Genomic DNA, 16615 nt, shown 5'->3' on the forward strand with positions numbered 1-16615 from the left:
CGCGGAAGGACACAGCCCCGGGCCCGCCCTGAGCACCGCCCCGGGACCGCCCTGAGCACCGCCCCGGGACCGCCCTGAGCACCGCCCCGGGACCGCCCCGCGTTTCCGGGTGCGCGGCGGGGCCGGGCCGCAGCCGCCGGGGCTGTCCCCGGCCGTCCCCCCGGTGTCCCCGGCCGTCCCCCCGGTATCCCGGCTGTCCCCCGGTGCCCCGCGATGGATTTCTCGCGGTTCCTGTCGGACGAGTTCGAGGTGAAGGGCTGGGTGAACGCGGCGTTCCGCGCCGTGCAGCAGGAGGCCCCGGGCAAGGTGGACGCGCACGCCGCCACGCTGGTGATGAAGCTGCAGCTCTTCATCCAGGAGGTCAACAACGCCGTGGAAGGTGCGGGCAGGGCTCGGGCTGGGCTCGGCGGGCCCCGTTCCGCTCCTGCGTGTCCCCACCCCTGCATCCTCCCGGGGCACTCGGGCAGAGCTGTGCCGGCCGCCGCAGGCCGCGGTGGCGATCCCGGCCTCGCCCGGACCGGGGATCCTCGCACCCGTCTCGGGTCTCGCAGCTGTTCACCAACACACCTGCGTTAAATGCTGGGAAACGGCAGCTGCTGCCAGCGCTGCGCTAGATGGGATAACAGCGTAAATGTCTTCTCCAAAAGGGTTGCCCAGCCCTGGCACTGGCTGCCCAGGGCAGTGTTGGAGTCCCTGGAAGGTTAAAAAGCCGTGTGCATGTGGCACTTGGGGACATGACTTAGTGGTGGTCATGGCAGTGCTGGGGCAACGGGACTGGACTATTTGGAACAGTTGGACTTGATGGTCTCAGAGGGCTTTTTTAAACCTAAATGATCCCATGATAAAATACATATTTCAAGTTTAAAGATAGAGCTGGAGATTTGTTGTTTGATGTTTTGCTTTGTTATTTAGCATTAGGTTTTTTCAAGTGCTAAAGATTAGATAAGATTATTGAAAAACTACCTGTTCCTGCAAGGGCTGCCACCCCTCCACACTGGCTGCTCTGTGTTCCTGCAGAAACAAGCCATCAGGCTCTCCAGAACATGCCCAGAGTCCTCCGGGAAGTGGAAGTCTTGAAACAGGAGGCAACGTTCCTGAAGGAGCAGATGATCCTTGTTAAAGAGGATATAAAGAAGTTTGAAGAGGACACAGCTCAGTCCATGCAGGTCAGTTCTTAGTGCTTGTCTGCAGCTTGTGAAATTCTAAAAGTTACAGAGTTGCTCATGTGAAATAATCTTGTGAACTTCAATTGGCAAAATCACTTCTTTTAACATCAGTAATGGTGAGGTGGGTGTGACACAGAGCTGTGCAGTCTGCATGTCCTGAGGAATAGCTGCTCAGGTGTCTGTTCAGAGCTGCTGGTACCTGCCTGGGGACTCTGGTTTCTGCCTGGGGTGCAGAGCATTTTCAGGCCAAATGGATACTAAAAGAACAAGACCAGAATTCAAACTCACCTGTTATTTGACTTTGAAAGATGATTTTACGTCTCTCTAGCTCCTTCAAACCATTCCATCTTCTTGTAGTAATATAATCTTTTCACACCTTTTTGTTTTTAAAATTTAAGCAGAAGATAACTCCCAAGCACCTGTGAGAGCCATTTTTTTTTTCAGGGGGAACATGGTGTTGTTTTTTCCTCAGGTGCTGGTAGAGATTGACCGGGTGAAGTCCAGGATGCAGCTGGCTGCCGAGTCGCTTCAGGAAGCAGACAAATGGAGCACACTAAGTGAAGATATTGAAGAGACTCTTAAAACACAGGTAAACAATGAATTATTTGGTATTTGTGCCTCCAGCTTTTCAGGGAGCTGTGTTTAGAAGTCTGTTTTTGAGGCGGCTGTGAAGCATGTCCTTGGTGCTGATGCTGATGCTGTCTGAGGTTGCCCTTGGTAACAGGCTGCCTTTCCTGCTGGCAGGACGTGTCCCTGATCTCAGCCAAGCTGACGAGCATGCAGAGCAGCCTGGCCATGCTGGTGGACACGCCGGATTACTCGGAGAAGTGTGTGCACCTGGAGGCGCTGAAGAACCGCCTGGAGGCCATGGCCAGCCCCCAGATTGTTGCTGCTTTTAACTCCCAGTCTGTAGGTCAGTAGCTCCTGCTGGCATTTACTGTCAGCACTGAGTCTTTTGTCTTTACAACAGTTTGGGTGGAGAGTTGGTGTCCTGAAGGCTCCTGGCGCTGGCTCCTGAGCCTCTCCTGGTGGAGCAGGTGCCCTGGAATGTTTTGGGCTCTGCAGCTGCCTGCAGGCCAGTGCTGCTTTGATTTTCCTGTGGTTTGGGGTACCTGTGGCCAGGAAACAAGAAGATTACAGGATTTTATGAGCCACGTGGATGTACTGCTCAAATAAGCAGAAGGGCCTTGGCTTTCTGTTGTCATGGTGTTATTGGTGTAATCAGGAAGGAAATTTGTTTGGAAGGGTTCTGACTTCCTACTACTTTGTAAAAGCAGCTTTGCAAATTCTCCTTAGAAAATTGGTCTTTTTGGACACTTCTTTGTGCTGTTCTTTCCCTGTGCTGCTGTCAGTGCTTCTGAAAAGTCGTTGTTCTGGTTGTTGACACTCATCTCTGTTTGAGATGTCAGTTGTTCTGGTTGTTGACACTCATCTCTGTGCACCTCAAGGTCCTGCAGGGATCTGGGGCTGTGGGGTACAAACCAGACTTTTGAGGAACCTGTGTTTCTAAGCTGTGTGCAGGAGCAGCTGTGCCATGAGTCAGTCTGAGGCACAGGTGTCATTTTAAGGACAGGTGAAAGCAAAGCTGAGGCCTTTGTCAGGTATGCTTTAGGTTTGTAAGTGCTGGCTTGTTTTTATAAGATAATTATTTCCTTTTAGGAAATGATCTGGCTTTAATATTGGATGTGTTAGCACAATGTGCTGGTTAGGAAGTTAAATTCATTCCTTGTCTGCTGTCTGATGTTTTTTGAGGGTGGGTTTCAGGCAGTTCTGCTCCTGTTTGAGAAGATAAGCAAACGTAGATTGTCTCTTTCTGTGTAGACCATTGTGTCTGCTCCCTTAGAAGAGGAGTTCTTGCTCAGACTGATGTCTCACCCTCAGCTTTGAAGCTGATCCTGATGCCTGTTACTTTGTTTTGTTTAGATCAGGCAAAAATGTTTGTTAAAGTCTTCACTGAAATCGACCGGATGCCCCAGCTCCTTGCTTATTATTACAAGTGTCACAAGGTAAGAGTTCTGGTAACACTTTAACGTGGGGGAATAGCAGTGAATTCTTGCTGGGCTCTGACTGCAGAGGGAGCTGCTGCCCCACGGATCTCGGCTGTGCTGTGCTGGGGATGGCCCCTGTTCTCTCTGAATTTCCTTCTGTGCCTTCTCTTGCTGGCTCTGACCCGCCTGGGTTACTCCCCGTGTTGCAGGAGTAATTCTCCATTCGGGGCCTTGTCCCTTCCTGCAGCACACACAGGCTGTGTGTGTTCTGCTTGATTTCTCTGTGCCTCATGGTTTTGCTTTGCTTTGCTGTGGATGTGGCCATGTCAGCAGTAACTTTATTACTGCAACTTGCCAGCTGCTGACTTCTGTAAACTCTTTTCAGGTAAGATTAAAAGTTGGAATTCCAGACAGTTCTGTAGCCATAACCTGAGCTTCAAATTTCTCACATGACTGTGACTTTTGAGGATTAAGTTCAAGGCTGGGGCTTGCCAAGTATTTCAACTATTATGTGGGGGTATCAGTTGCAATCTCATTTTATGAGTAAAATACCAATGTTAATTAAATCTTTGAATCACTAAGAAGCTGAAAGTCTTTTCCTGCTGTGGTGCTGAATTATATGTTATGCTGAAAGGGGAGAGGGGCACAAGGGGGAGCCTCATGTTTTGGCAGAAGTGCTGTGCATGGGGAGTGCTGGGTTGGGCATAACAAAAGCAGGACCTGTGGCCTGTCGGTTTTCTTCTCAGATGGTTCTGTTCCCCATCAGGTGCAGCTGGTGGCCGTGTGGCAGGAGCTTTGCCAGAGTGACTTGAGCTTGGATCGCCAGCTGACCGAGCTGTACGACACCCTCCTGGGCACCTGGCACACCCAGCTCCAGTGGGCAGCACAGGTGCAGTGCCAGGCTCTGCTGCTGGGGGGGACAGGGCTGGGCACCCTCCGCATTCCCACACAGCCTTGAGGAGCTCCTGGCTGCTCACCCTGAGTTACACTCTGGGCCTGCCTGTGGCAGGTTGGGATTTGCAGCCCTCTTACTGCTCCTGGTCCACCCTTGCAGACAGGATTTGAGCTCTGCTGTTCCACCAGCAGCAAGGTTGCCATGTTATTGACATTAAAGCTGCTCTATCACTTTCATCTGTATCTTAAGTTAAAACTAATTTGTTGGTGTTGTAAATGTGTTCTGTTGCAAGACATTTGAAATGCCTGAATTGCTTTATCACTTGGCCTGGAGGAAGCCCTCAAGGTCACGCTGGACTGATGCATGTTGCTCTGTCTAAGATATCTGGGGGCTTCTGCTGTCACCTCTTGGAGTCTGTGTGCTTGTTTTCCCTGCCAAGAATAATGTAGGATCAAAAAAAGTTTTTGTCCTTTGGTGAAATGAAGAAATAAGTTCATATTGTTGAAGAGTTTTTCATCCATGAAGGGTAAGAGATTCTTATCTTCATGTGACAAAGCCAGTGTCAGTGCAAGGCCTGTGCTGCAGAGGAGCTCAGTGTTTCCTTGAAATGTATTTTTTCTGCCTAATGATTCGATGTGACTTACAGGTCAGATGTCAGGTTACATTTTAGCAGATACTCTTTGAACTGGGGATTGTGAGAAACGGCATGTGGGGCACAGCTCATGTCACTCAATCTCCTGTGTTGCTTCTGCTTTCTGAAAACCTCTGGGAACTTTCTGGTGGTAAACCCAGCTTTCAAAGCAAATGAGCAGAATAGCTGATGAAAAAGTCACAATGAAGGCTGTAAAAAGTTTTATGCTAGTGGAGTGGCTGATTCTCAGCTGATTACAGACTTTCTAGCCTTTCCACTACTGACTTCTGCCTATCTGACCAGTAATTTGGCTGATATAGTCCTATTTCTTCACATTTTACTGATTCATGTTGTTTCCCAACACACCTGTGTAAACTTGAGTGCTGTTTCAAATGCCCTCTTCTGCCAGGTGTTTTTAGAATCACTGTAGTGCCTGTGTTCTGAGTTCAGGTTTTGACCCGTGCCTGTCTTCTAGTTTCTTGGTGGCTGTACTCCATGTACTGCCCTAGGCTTGCAGTCAGGCTTGTCTGTGTGTAGGTCAGCATGGCCCTTGCAGCCTGAGCTGACACCTCTGGGCTCTTCACCCCTTGTGGGGTGTTCCAGGTTTGGCAGCTGCCTGCTGCTCTCTCTGCTGTGTGTCCTTTCAGGTAATGTGCTTTTGCCAGTAGCTGTTCTGCTGCCACAGGTTTTCAAGAACCCGCATGAAGTCGTGACTGTGCTGTTGATTCAAACCCTGGGAGCTCTGGTGCCTTCCATCCCCGTGTGTCTCAGCACTGCCATGGAGAGGACGGGCCAGGACACCAAGCTGGCCCAGCTGCTGGAGCTCCACGATGCCACCGTCCACTTTGCCAAGGGGCTGGAGGTAGCCATGCTGCCAAACCTCAGTAAGGCTCTGCCTCTGCATTGTGCCATTCTGTGCTGTCCCCTTTGTGAAGTCCCATTGTGGGATTTTGTTTAGTTTTAGGTGGAGAGGGGGATTATCTCTCTTAAGCAGTGCCCAGTTCCACGGCACTTGCACCTTTGTGGTTGTGTGTGTGTATCTTACACCTGAGCTGTTGACACAACACTGAGTTTCCTGAAGTTGCCCTGTCCTGAGCTGGCTCTGCAGGGTAAATAGCATTTAGCATTCTCCTTTTACAAGATTTACTGTTTCTTCTGTCTCCCAGACAAGGAAATGTCTCCAGGGAGGCAGCGAGACCCATTGTGAGAGATGACAAGGCAGAAAAGTTGAGGAGTTTCCTGGAGTTATCACATCTCACTAAACAAGAGAAAACCTGCTTGAAGGCTGCATCCATTGGATGCTTGTATTTGTTTTTGTAGTTTTTCTGATGCTGCTGGCTTAGGGTTTAATCAGGTGACAATGCCCAGTGTTTTTTCTGAGCTGTTGGTAGTTTTTTTTTTCCAGCAGCATCTTCAGTGTTTGTTTCCAAATCTGTGGTTTCCCCTCCCTGGGACATTTGTCTTTTTGGTCATGATTGCTGAGTGATTCCTGCAAACCACACAGCAGTGAGGTGCTGTTTGCACAAGTTTACGCCTGGCTGGAGCCGTTGGCTATTTATAGACCCTTATGAATTTGGTGGGGCTGCTTCAAAGACTGGCTGTGGGAAAATCCAAAATTAAGGCTAAGGGAGCATTTCTGATGCTGTGCTTCCTGTGTTTGGTTCCTCATAACATTGTCTTGAGCTGTTTAAACCCAGATTCTTTCTTGATCCTGTAAATTATGATTGCTGGGCAATGTCAGGGAGTGTGACTGTGTCTGTTGTCAGGCTGGTTGCATACACATCAGTCATTTTCTTATTTAATTTGTGGTTCATTATAGAAATTAGTAAAAAGGACTTGGAAAAATAATGCCAGATTGTAGAAGATGATGGAATAGGGAAACTACTGTCGTCTGAGTGTGTTTAAAAAACACCCAAGATCTCTATTTCTGTCTCTTTTAGTGTGGGGTAGGACATTTGAGAAAAGAAATATCTCAAGAATGGAAAGGCCAGGTGACTCAGCTGAGGAGACTCAAACCAGTTCCTGCGTGTGTGTGTGTGTGTGTGTGTGAGGGGAGGGCTCAGCTGTGATTCACTGGATAATTCAGTTTGGAAGGGACCTTGGGAGATGATCTGGTCCAGTCTCCTGTTGCAGGCAGGATCTGCTGTGAGGTCAGACTGTGCTTGGGATACTGTTCAGTCTGGTCTCTAAAGTGTCCCAGCACAGAGGCAGTGCTGGCTGTGGACAGACCGCTCCATTGCTTTCCTGTCCTCAGGGTGTGAAAGTCTTTTCTGATGGCCAGGATTCAAAGTAAATTTGGTCTGCTGCAGGTTGGAGTTTGGCAGAGCTTTGTGAGAGCAGCTGGTGTCCAGTTCTGATTTGGGCAATAATCATTCAGCCCTGCTTTGTGTTTGGGCTGGCAGCTCCCTGCTCAGGCATGGCACTGAGAGGCTGAGTTTGTGCTTCATGTTCAGCTCTGGGTGATGAACACTGGCACAGTAGTGCTGAATGAATTGAATTAGTGTCAATTATTTTAAGTGTGAACTAGGCTTTCTGATAAATGAGGATTGCCCCTGTTTGATGCCGTGGGAGTAATGTGTTTCACTTCTCAGATGGTTTCAATTCTTCTGCTGTAGGTTGGAATGTTTGATAGATTTTTGTCACCCAGGCTGTTTTGGGTCAGTGAGTGCTAATTTTCTTGAGACACTTGTTGAGGTAGAACATCTTGGTTTTAGGAAGCAGGTAGAGATAATAGTCTTGTTTCTAAAAAAATAAAAAAACCCAATCTGTGTAGTTGAGATTGAAGCTGTTGGGCAGCATTCCAAGCCTGTGCAGGCAGCATGCTTTAGTAGCTTGAAATGAGGCTTTTAGTAGCATATTCATCTCTTTGTAGACTAAACATGTGATTCTTTGTAGAGGAGCAGAACCTGGTGAAAGTGATGGAGCTCGTGGAAGTGGTGTATGCTCCCTACAAGCCCTATCAGCTCGAGTATGGAGACCTGGAAGAAGAGAATCTCCTCATCCAGATCAGTGCAGTGCCCTTGGTAATATGTACCAGCCTTTGCTCAGCTGTCCTGGGAGAGGCTGAAGCTTCCCCTAAACACTGGGGTCTTTGTCACAGTTACTGCTGTCTTTGCCCCTCTCCTTTTTGGTTATATTTCCTTTCACTTGCAGAAGATTCTGCTGTTGCAGAGCTGTTTTTCCTTGAGCACGTGGGGAGCGCAGGGTTTGGCAGCCTGGCTGTTGCTACAGTCCGTGGGCAGGAGGGTGGGAGCCCCAGCGTGGTTCTGCCTTGGGAGTTTCACAGGGAAGGAGGATACCAGAGAGCGCTGTGTTACACAAGGTGTGTTTTCTCTATTGCCTGGAAGGAGAGCCAGGCTCAGCTTTGTTGTTCCTGTTGTTATTTAGGAGCATTGGGAGGTGATTGATTGTGTCCAGGAGCTGAGCCACTCGGTCAGCAAACTGTTCACGCTGGCGGCCGGAGCCATCGACAGCTGCCTCAAGCTCACGGACGGCCTGGGGGTGTGTGGGCTGCTCAAGGCCCTCAAGGCCCTCTTCTCCAAGTAAGCTGCCTTTAGCTACTGCTCCATTCATCCTTTAGCTACTGCTCCCTTCATCCTGAGCGTGCAGTTTGTGGCCAAGGACTCGGTAGTTTATGGAAAATGGCTGAGAGCAGAAAGTGTCTCTGACTGTACCATGAGTCATCAATATCCCCCTTGCTGCTTCATTTGAGCACAGGCTGTTTTCTAGAGGAAAAATGGAAGATTTTTATGGCTAAATCAAAGGCTTGCCAGCTGTTTCCATTCTAGATGGGGAGAGTTTTCATTTTTAATAAATACTTTTGAAGGAGAAAATGTTTCCCAAAACAAAATAAGGCAAATTAGGCTGATGAAAGTAGATCTCAGCGGGAAAATAAGTCTGGAGGTTGAGCTTGTTCATCTTGGAGGTCTTCTCCAACCATATTGATTCTGTGAATACACAGTTACTGGGACAAGTGACCTCACATTCAGGATCTGCCTGTAAGTCTGAGATACCCCACAGAGTGAGGTTCACTCTTAGTTCTTGTTTTAAAGTATCACTTTCCTATTCTGATACTGATTTACTCCTTATTCCTTCACGATGCTTAAAGAGCTGCTCACAAGGTATGAATCAGGTATTGCTGCCCTTTGGGAAGGGGAAAGAGGAAAGCACAAGTCTCTGATCTCATCTTCTTTATAGGCTATTAGAGAGCAATGTACCTGCCTCCGGCTTATGGGCATTATTAAAAAGAAAATGGGGGTGGGTGGAAAACAAAATGTTCTTCTCTTTATCCGTGTTCTCATCTGGGGAGTAGCTGAGAAAACAAATTCATGAGATTGTTGTCACCATGTTCCTGGAGTAAGAGCCAAGTGATGTTGGAGTAGAAGGAGCTGTATAAAGTTTTCCTGGTCTTTCCTAGGAGATGGCCAATGTAGTGGTAACTAAAATATCTTACTCCTTCCTTCTCACGGGCAGGGAGAGCTCCTGGTAATCCATAGGCAGCAAAACTGAGGCAGCCACACAGCATCTTTTGTGCTCCTTGTCTTCTGGTCTGGGCTGGAGTGGGCTGTGGCTGATCAGTTCTTCACATCCACCTGTTTGGAGTGGAGCCAGAATGTCTCTTCTGTACTCCTTTTAGTATTTCTGGCTCTTTTCTGGTTCTTTCTGGGCCTTGCAGAGGACTGACTGAACAGATCACAGGACATGTCTTTGTGCTGCTCTCCAGCCTGTTCCCTTATGCTGGTGCTTCTCTCTGCTGCTTTTCTCACTGCAGGTACACATCTGACTTCACGAACACACTGCAGTCCATACGAAAGAAATGTAAACTGGACGATGTCCTGGCAGATTCCCCGTTCCAGGAGGACTGGACTGCCTTCCAAAACTCTGTCCGGTAAAGGGTGTGGGTTTGTTTGTCTGGCTCAGAGCTGATTTTTGTATCAAAGCTGAAAGGGAACTACTCGGGGTCAGTTTACACAAGTTCTCGGTGCAGAACACAGGGCTGAGCTCGCTGTGCTCCTGGGAGCACCAGTGTCAGTCATGGGTTTCAGGTTGCTCCTGGCACAGGGAGGGCTGTGGGGCTCCCCACCCTGCCTGGAGCAAGGCTGATCTCATGTCACTTGTAATATTAGCAGCTCTTAGAATTCTTCCCAGTGACACTGAACTGGCCTTCCCACAATGACAAGAAGTAGCATATGGATGAGGCCATTGGGCAAAAAAATTCAGTGTTATCAAATGGATGCAGAGTTAACCGCCAGACTGACTCTTGACTGGTGTGTGGGCTGTGGTTTGGTTATGGCTTTTCATAATTACTTGACATGGGTCTGAGATGGATCTCTGAGGGGGGTCTGGCATCATCTGCCTGAAATCTCACAGTGTGTTTTTGTCTTGTTCTTTCCCAGGATAATTTCTATTTGTGGTGAACTCCTTCATCAGTGTGGAGACTTTGAGCAGCAGCTGGCCAACAGGTGGGCACTGGTGACCTTAATTCACAGCTGCCAATGTAGAAACCAAGTTGAAAGAAAACAAACTCCAAGGTGCTTTGGTTGCAGAGACCATGGAGGGAAAGGCACCACTGATTCCCCTTCCCCAGGCTTTGACATGTCAGAGATGGGGCATAGACTGTTCTGCCCAGTCATGTTCCTGAGGCAGTCCCAAGAATCTTTTCCTTGGATTCCTGGCTGGGCACCACTGGGCTGCCAGATGGGGGTCAGGGAGGAATTTTCCACCAGATCAAGTTGGCAAGATCCTTGTGACATGGGGCGTGAATCACGTGCTGAAATGTGTGGGTGTGCCTTACCTGATGGGTTCCCTGTAACCTGAGGAGTGTAGGCACAGGCAGCACGTGGGGTTTGCTACTCCTTGTTGTAAGCAGTGCACTGCCCAGGCTGTGGTTCCTTGAAGTGCTCGGTGTGACTGGAGAAGAGCCCAGCCTGCAGTGCTCAGTGGGGCCCCTCTGCCCTCCCAGAACACAAACCCCCCTGTTCTCCCAGCACTTCTGCAGCTGGTGAGCTGCACACTGGATGAGAGGACTGGCTGCAGGTCTCTGTCAGTGAATGCTCTCCCTGGAAGTCGCTCAAGGGTGATGCTGGTCCCTGGGCCAGCATGAGGACAGGACTGCTGAGTCCAGAGGATTCTGCTGGTAACTTTCGTGTACTTGTTTTCAGGATTTTGTCAACTGCTGGGAAGTATCTCTCAGACTCCTACAGCCCTTGCAGTTTTTCTGGCTTGCAGGACACCAGTTCTGCAGAAAAGAAGAGCTCCATAAAAAATCCCTGGCAGGAATACAATTATCTCTCAAAGGAGAATCCATCCGAGTATGCCAGCCTTATGGAAACACTTTACACTCTGAAGGTAGCCCTGGTGCCTGGAGAGCCTGCCTCTATTACAGTGTGTTCTTGTGCCCATATTGGGTAGATGACACCTGGATTCCCCCTCCAGTCTAGTGACTTTTCATGCTGGGCTGCAGCCTTTCCATGGGCTGTGTTCTGCAGAGACACTGATACACAGAGAGATGAAATGTCCAAACCCAGGGAGTCTGGACTCATTCCATCTCTCCCCAGATCCTGGCTCTGTTTTGTGAACAAGCCCTTATCAGCTCAGGTGAGGGAGATTTTATCACACTAAGCATTGGGAAGGTTGTGTTGGAGCCATCTCAAATTCTGGAGCCCACACACCACCTTCTGAGGCTTTCTCTGCCACTTAGGCTCTGCTGCCCTGTCCAGTCTGAGACAGAATTCTGCAGGATCATTCATGCATGGATCTGTGAACAGGGTAGAATGGCTTTAGTTATCTTCTCATGGATCTAAGTTCTGTTTGCCATCATTGGTCACATGGAGTTGTGAATTCAAGGTTATGAGTTTATTTCCTCAAAATGTTTTGATTTCTTCTTTTGTGGTTCCACCTTCAGTGTCATGTGTCTGACTTCAAACCTTGACTGAACTGTCCAGTTCCACAGGTCCTCTTCAGGTAGAACTTAATTCCATGGAGGGTATCAGTTGTGCCCTTTGAGTAAAAGGCAGTTTTGCCACCTTCTCTGTAAGTTTCTCAATGACCAGCATGTGCCAGAGCCTGAGGAGGCTGGAATGTGATGCTGATTGCTTGTCCTGCAGTTCAGGGAGCAGTGGGAGTTGGAATAGGTCATTCCAAAAGAAACGGGCTGTGCCATCACGGAGGAAAGCTCTGGTGCACAGGGATGGCCTGATAAAACCCCTGTATGTTAGCACAGCCCAGTGTGGCACTGCAGGCTGGTGTGTGTGACTGTTTCTCTGTGTGTGTCAGGAGAAGGGCACCAGTAACCTCACGCTGCTGGCGCCGTCGCGAGCGGCGCTGGCGCGCCTGAACCAACTGTCGCACCAGCTGGCCTTCGACTCGGTGTTCCTGCGCATCAAACAGCAGCTGCTGCTGCTCCCCAGGATGGAGGTGGGCACGGGGCTGGGCCCAGCAGGCAGGGCTGCCTGGGGATCCCTTGGGTCAGGGTTGCTGGGGGGATCCCTTGGGTCAGTGTTGCTGGGGGTCCCTTGGGTCAGTGTTGCTGGGCTGTCTCCTGCTCAGAACGGTTCTCCCTGCTACTGCAGGCAGTGGAACAGTTTCCCTTCCTTCACCCACAGCCTTTGCAGCACAGGTGTTTGAAGGCTCCACTGTTGGTTTGAGGTGTTGCTTTTCTGACCTATGTGAGCATGTTTCCCACAGGGAGTTGGGCAGAAAAAGAGTGGGTGTTTTGGGCCTGAGGGATAACGTGGTGAGCAGTTTTCCCACCATCTGTGTTCTGCTTCCTAGAATCCCTTGGGTAGTCACAGTTCATGTTGTTGGGTCACCCCTTTCTAAAATGCTGACAGGCTTCGTGCTCTGGGAGGTCATTGATTCATCCTGCACTTTCTGCCTTACAGGGCTGGAGTTCTGGTGGCCTTGGTGAGACCCTGACAGATGACCTGCCAAACTTCAGCCTGACCCCTCTGGAATATATCAGCAATGTAAGAGAACTCATCTGTCTTTCTGCTCTAGAAAACAAATTGCTGGGAACACTCCAGAGAGCAAAGATTTGCTTGGAGTAGCAGTTCTCTGTACAGGTCTTTCTTACCATGAGTGTTTCAGTGGCTGCTTCTCTGACCTTGTGAAAAACTGTTTCTTGTACCAAGTGTAATGATGCACGAGAGCCAATTTGTAGGTGAGTGAGTGGCTGTCAGGCTCAGCTCTCTGCTTTCAGGTGTATTTACTGCAGGTGACCTTTTCTGTGTAAAGGACTTGCCTTGCATTTGTTCAGTGACTCAGCTTTTGGTGTTTTTATTCTAGATTGGGCAATACATTATGTCTCTTCCTCTGCACCTTGAGCCATTTGTCACTCAAGAGGATTCTGCTTTGGAACTGGCATTACATGCTGGAAAACTGCCATACCCCCCAGAGCAAGGTAGGGTGAGACCAAAGGCTTGGGTGTCTGGGGAAAGCTTTCCCATCCTGGCATCACACGGGTGGGATGTGATACACTGACAAAACCATTGGAGATTCTTTCCTATCACACTGTTTCTTCCAAGAATCCTTTGGTAAAACCCAGGAGGAGCCTCTAAATAATGAGTAAAGCTTGTTTTTGTTTCATTCAAACTGGAAGCTTTGGTTTGGTCTGTGTGAGTTTGATGTTCATTAAAATGGAGGTTTGGGGTCTGAAGAGTTCTGTTGGGTTGTGGCTCCTGTTCCTGCTCCAGGGGACTGGCCCTGCCTGCTGTGTCACTAATGCTGCTGCAGGTAACAGCAGTAGCCACCTAATGCCTTTCCCTGCAGGCTGGCAGTGTACCTGGTCTGCTGGGCTTAGTGTCTTTATGGGGTTATTATTTCCACAGATAGTGAAGAAAGCATAGAGCTTGGTATTTACAGCCTTCCTGGAACCTTCCACAAACACACTCTTCAGTTCAGGCTTTTGCATTACTATTATGTCACCTTGAAGCATTTACATGTTGTAATGCCTTGATAATTTTCAAAACACTAATGAACACAGACTGCCTTCAGGGCTGGAAAAAACCTCTTGTGAATCCTTGTCTGTGGTTTGCAAACTGCTCCTGGAAGAGGATCCTGTAGGAGGTGCCAGGCAGGGCCCTGTCCCAGCTGCTCACCCATCAGCCCTTTGGAAGTGACTTACCTGGAGGGTAATGCAGGGAGTACACCACATGTCAGTGGTGTGCAGCATGGGGAGAGTACATGACTGCTTAGATTACCCCAGAACCAGCTGATAAACTCTGGCTACCTGGATGTCCTGTGGAGGGAGCAGTTCAGATGTTGTTAACCACTTGTTCATTAGCTGTTCAGATGTTGTTAACCAGTTGTTCATTAGCAGTTCAGATGTTGTTAACCAGTGGTTAATTAGCTGTTCAGATGTTGTTAACCAGTGGTTAATTAGCTGTTCAGATGTTATTAACCAGTTGTTCATTAGCTGTTCAGATGTTGTTAACCAGTTGTTCATTAGCATTAACCAGTTGTTCATTAGCTGTTCAGATGTTGTTAACCAGTTGTTCATTAGCAGTTCAGATGTTGTTAACCAGTGGTTCATTAGCAGTTCAGATGTTGTTAACCACTTGTTCATTAGCTGTTCAGATGTTGTTAACCAGTTGTTCATTAGCATTAACCAGTGGTTAATTAGCTGTTCAGATGTTGTTAACCAGTTGTTCATTAGCAGTTCAGATGTTGTTAACCAGTGGTTAATTAGCTGTTCAGATGTTGTTAACCAGTGGTTAATTAGCAGTTCAGATGTTGTTAACCAGTGGTTCATTAGCTGTTCAGATGTTGTTAACTAGTGGTTAATTAGCTGTTCAGATGTTGTTAACCAGTGGTTCATTAGCTGTTCAGATGTTGTTAACCTGTTAGGGCTGTGTGCTGTGCAAGCCCAGGGGCTCAGGAGTGCTGCCTAACGGGACTGTGTGTGCAGGAGATGAGCTGCCCGAGCTGGACAACGTGGCTGACTACTGGCTGGGCTCCATCGCCAGGGCCACCATGCAGACCTACTGCGAGGTCATCCTGCAGATCCCACAGCTCACACCTCACTCCACCAAGCAGCTGGCCACGGACATTGGTGAGCTCCTGGGCACAGCTCACGTCACCCACGGGCAGCTGCTCTGTCCCCACGCAGGGCTCCTGCCTGGGTGGGAGCTCTCTGTGACAGGATTCCCTCTGTCACCAACAACCAGGATAGCTTTCATTTCACAGTGTCTATCGCAAGTTAAATACCAATTTTTCCTTAATTTTGCAGATTATCTCATAAACGTGATGGATGCGCTGGGCCTGCAGCCCTCACGGGGGCTGCAGAACATTGTCACCCTGCTGAAGGCCAAGCCAGAGGAGTTTCGCCAGGCTGCCAAGAGCCTGCCCCGCCGGATGGCCGCTGGCATCGCGGCCATGAGGGGCCTGGAGGCTTAGCTGTGCCCCCCTGCCCCTGGCATCGCAGCCATGAGGGGCCTGGGGTGCCAGCTGTGCCCTCCCTGCCCCTGGCATCGCAGCCATGAGAGGCCTGGGGTGCCAGCTGTGCCCTCCCTGCCCCTGGCCCCTGCTCAAGGACTCATCTCCTCAGACTGGTTTTCATTTCTGCAAGGACAGTGAAAAGATCTCTGGGGAATAGGGAAATTTATTTCAGACTAACTTTTAATAAATGTCTTTGTCTAGGAAAAGCTTGTTCCATTCTTCCATCTTTAGAAATAAGGAAAGATGTCCTGCAGCCAAATTTCCCAAAACCTCTGCATGACCCTGAGTAGGTTGAGGAGTGCTGGAAATGTTCTGCCAGGTGCTGTAGAGTTCATGCTTTGTGGCAGCTTTTTCAGAGAATTTAATCTACTGTATCTGAGGTGATGGTGTAGATGCAGCACAGAGGGAGCTGCCTCTAGGCAGTGGCCACTGCCCAGGGCTGTTGTTAATACAGGGTCAGGAAGGGTCTCTTCAGCTGACAGTCGAGGCTTGATAAAGCTCAGCCCTGAGACTAGAACCAGCTTTGTAGGTTGTTCCTGGTGCAATTTCACTATTCAACTGAAAGCCATGAAGTTTGTAAGGAATTTAAGGAAAGTGGTGCTTCCTTGTAGAATTTATTACCATTTGTTATATAGATTTTTGTGAAGCAGCTGGTCTAGCCTTGGTGTGCTCTCCTGGGAGACAGCGGGGCAGAATACAGGGACTGGGCTGGCAGCTGAGTCTGGAGCGCCTGCACTGCTGCTGCAGCTGCAATCCCCTTTGCTCAGCTGGGCTCAGGCTGCTCTGGGTCCAGCCGGGCTGGGACAGAGCTGGAGCCAAGCACTGGAGACACTTCCCACTTTTATGAGATGTCAGACAGCTCCACGAGCCAGCTGTGACTGGAATGGTGAGCTGTCCCTGTCCTGCAGAGAACACTCTGTTCCCTTCACCTGCTGTAAGGAGGGTGCAGCTCACTGGCCGTGCCTCTCCCAGCCTTCCCCTGCCCCAGTGCTGCTGGGGAAGGTTTTGGGGCTGTTCCTTGTCTGCTGCTGTTGGCCTGGGCTGGCAGCCAGCTGGGGCTGAAGTCATGAGGACAGGGTGAGCAGCCTGGGACCTGCTGCCCATCATCCCAGGGACCTGCTGGTGACAGTGTGAGAGATGATGCCCAGGTTCTTGCTCTCAGCATTCCCCATGTTTTAAGAAATGTGCTCTGGTTTTTCACTGATTTATCCTTAGGAGGCCTTTGCCAAGGATGGCACTGCATACAGTGAGCACTGATTCAGGAGGGGAGGGTGGCAGGTCCTTGTTTCCCACTCAGCTGTGATATGGGATCAAGTGCCATCACTCTATGAGAGCTCTCCTGTGGGAAAGGAGGCTGTGCTTGTGAGTTTGTGGTACCCAGAGATGGAAATGTTCCTTTCAGGAGACAGGAAAAGTCTAGGACAGCTTGTAAGGGCTGCCTTCCTCTGTCTTTACAGATGTGTTTGCTGTCATTTGCCCTCTTTGCACTCTGGTGGGT

General features: G+C 49.4%; 1 protein-coding gene across 1 annotated transcript; it reads left to right on the top strand.

The window, feature by feature from the left end:
• Positions 1 to 104: 104 nt before the first annotated feature.
• COG7 (component of oligomeric golgi complex 7) lies at positions 105 to 15323 on the top strand. The gene is made up of 17 exons (XM_066560846.1): positions 105 to 379; positions 1018 to 1166; positions 1639 to 1755; positions 1911 to 2079; positions 3090 to 3172; positions 3921 to 4043; positions 5366 to 5564; positions 7576 to 7703; positions 8068 to 8222; positions 9452 to 9568; positions 10077 to 10142; positions 10842 to 11028; positions 11956 to 12096; positions 12564 to 12647; positions 12967 to 13081; positions 14588 to 14731; positions 14909 to 15323. Exons 1-17 carry the CDS (start codon positions 214 to 216, stop codon positions 15073 to 15075), a joined length of 2310 nt encoding a protein of 769 aa, XP_066416943.1. The 5' UTR covers positions 105 to 213; the 3' UTR covers positions 15076 to 15323.
• The last annotated feature ends 1292 nt before the right edge of the window (positions 15324 to 16615 follow it).

This window comes from Molothrus aeneus, chromosome 16, assembly GCF_037042795.1.
Source record: "Molothrus aeneus isolate 106 chromosome 16, BPBGC_Maene_1.0, whole genome shotgun sequence".
Lineage (NCBI taxonomy): Eukaryota > Metazoa > Chordata > Aves > Passeriformes > Icteridae > Molothrus > Molothrus aeneus.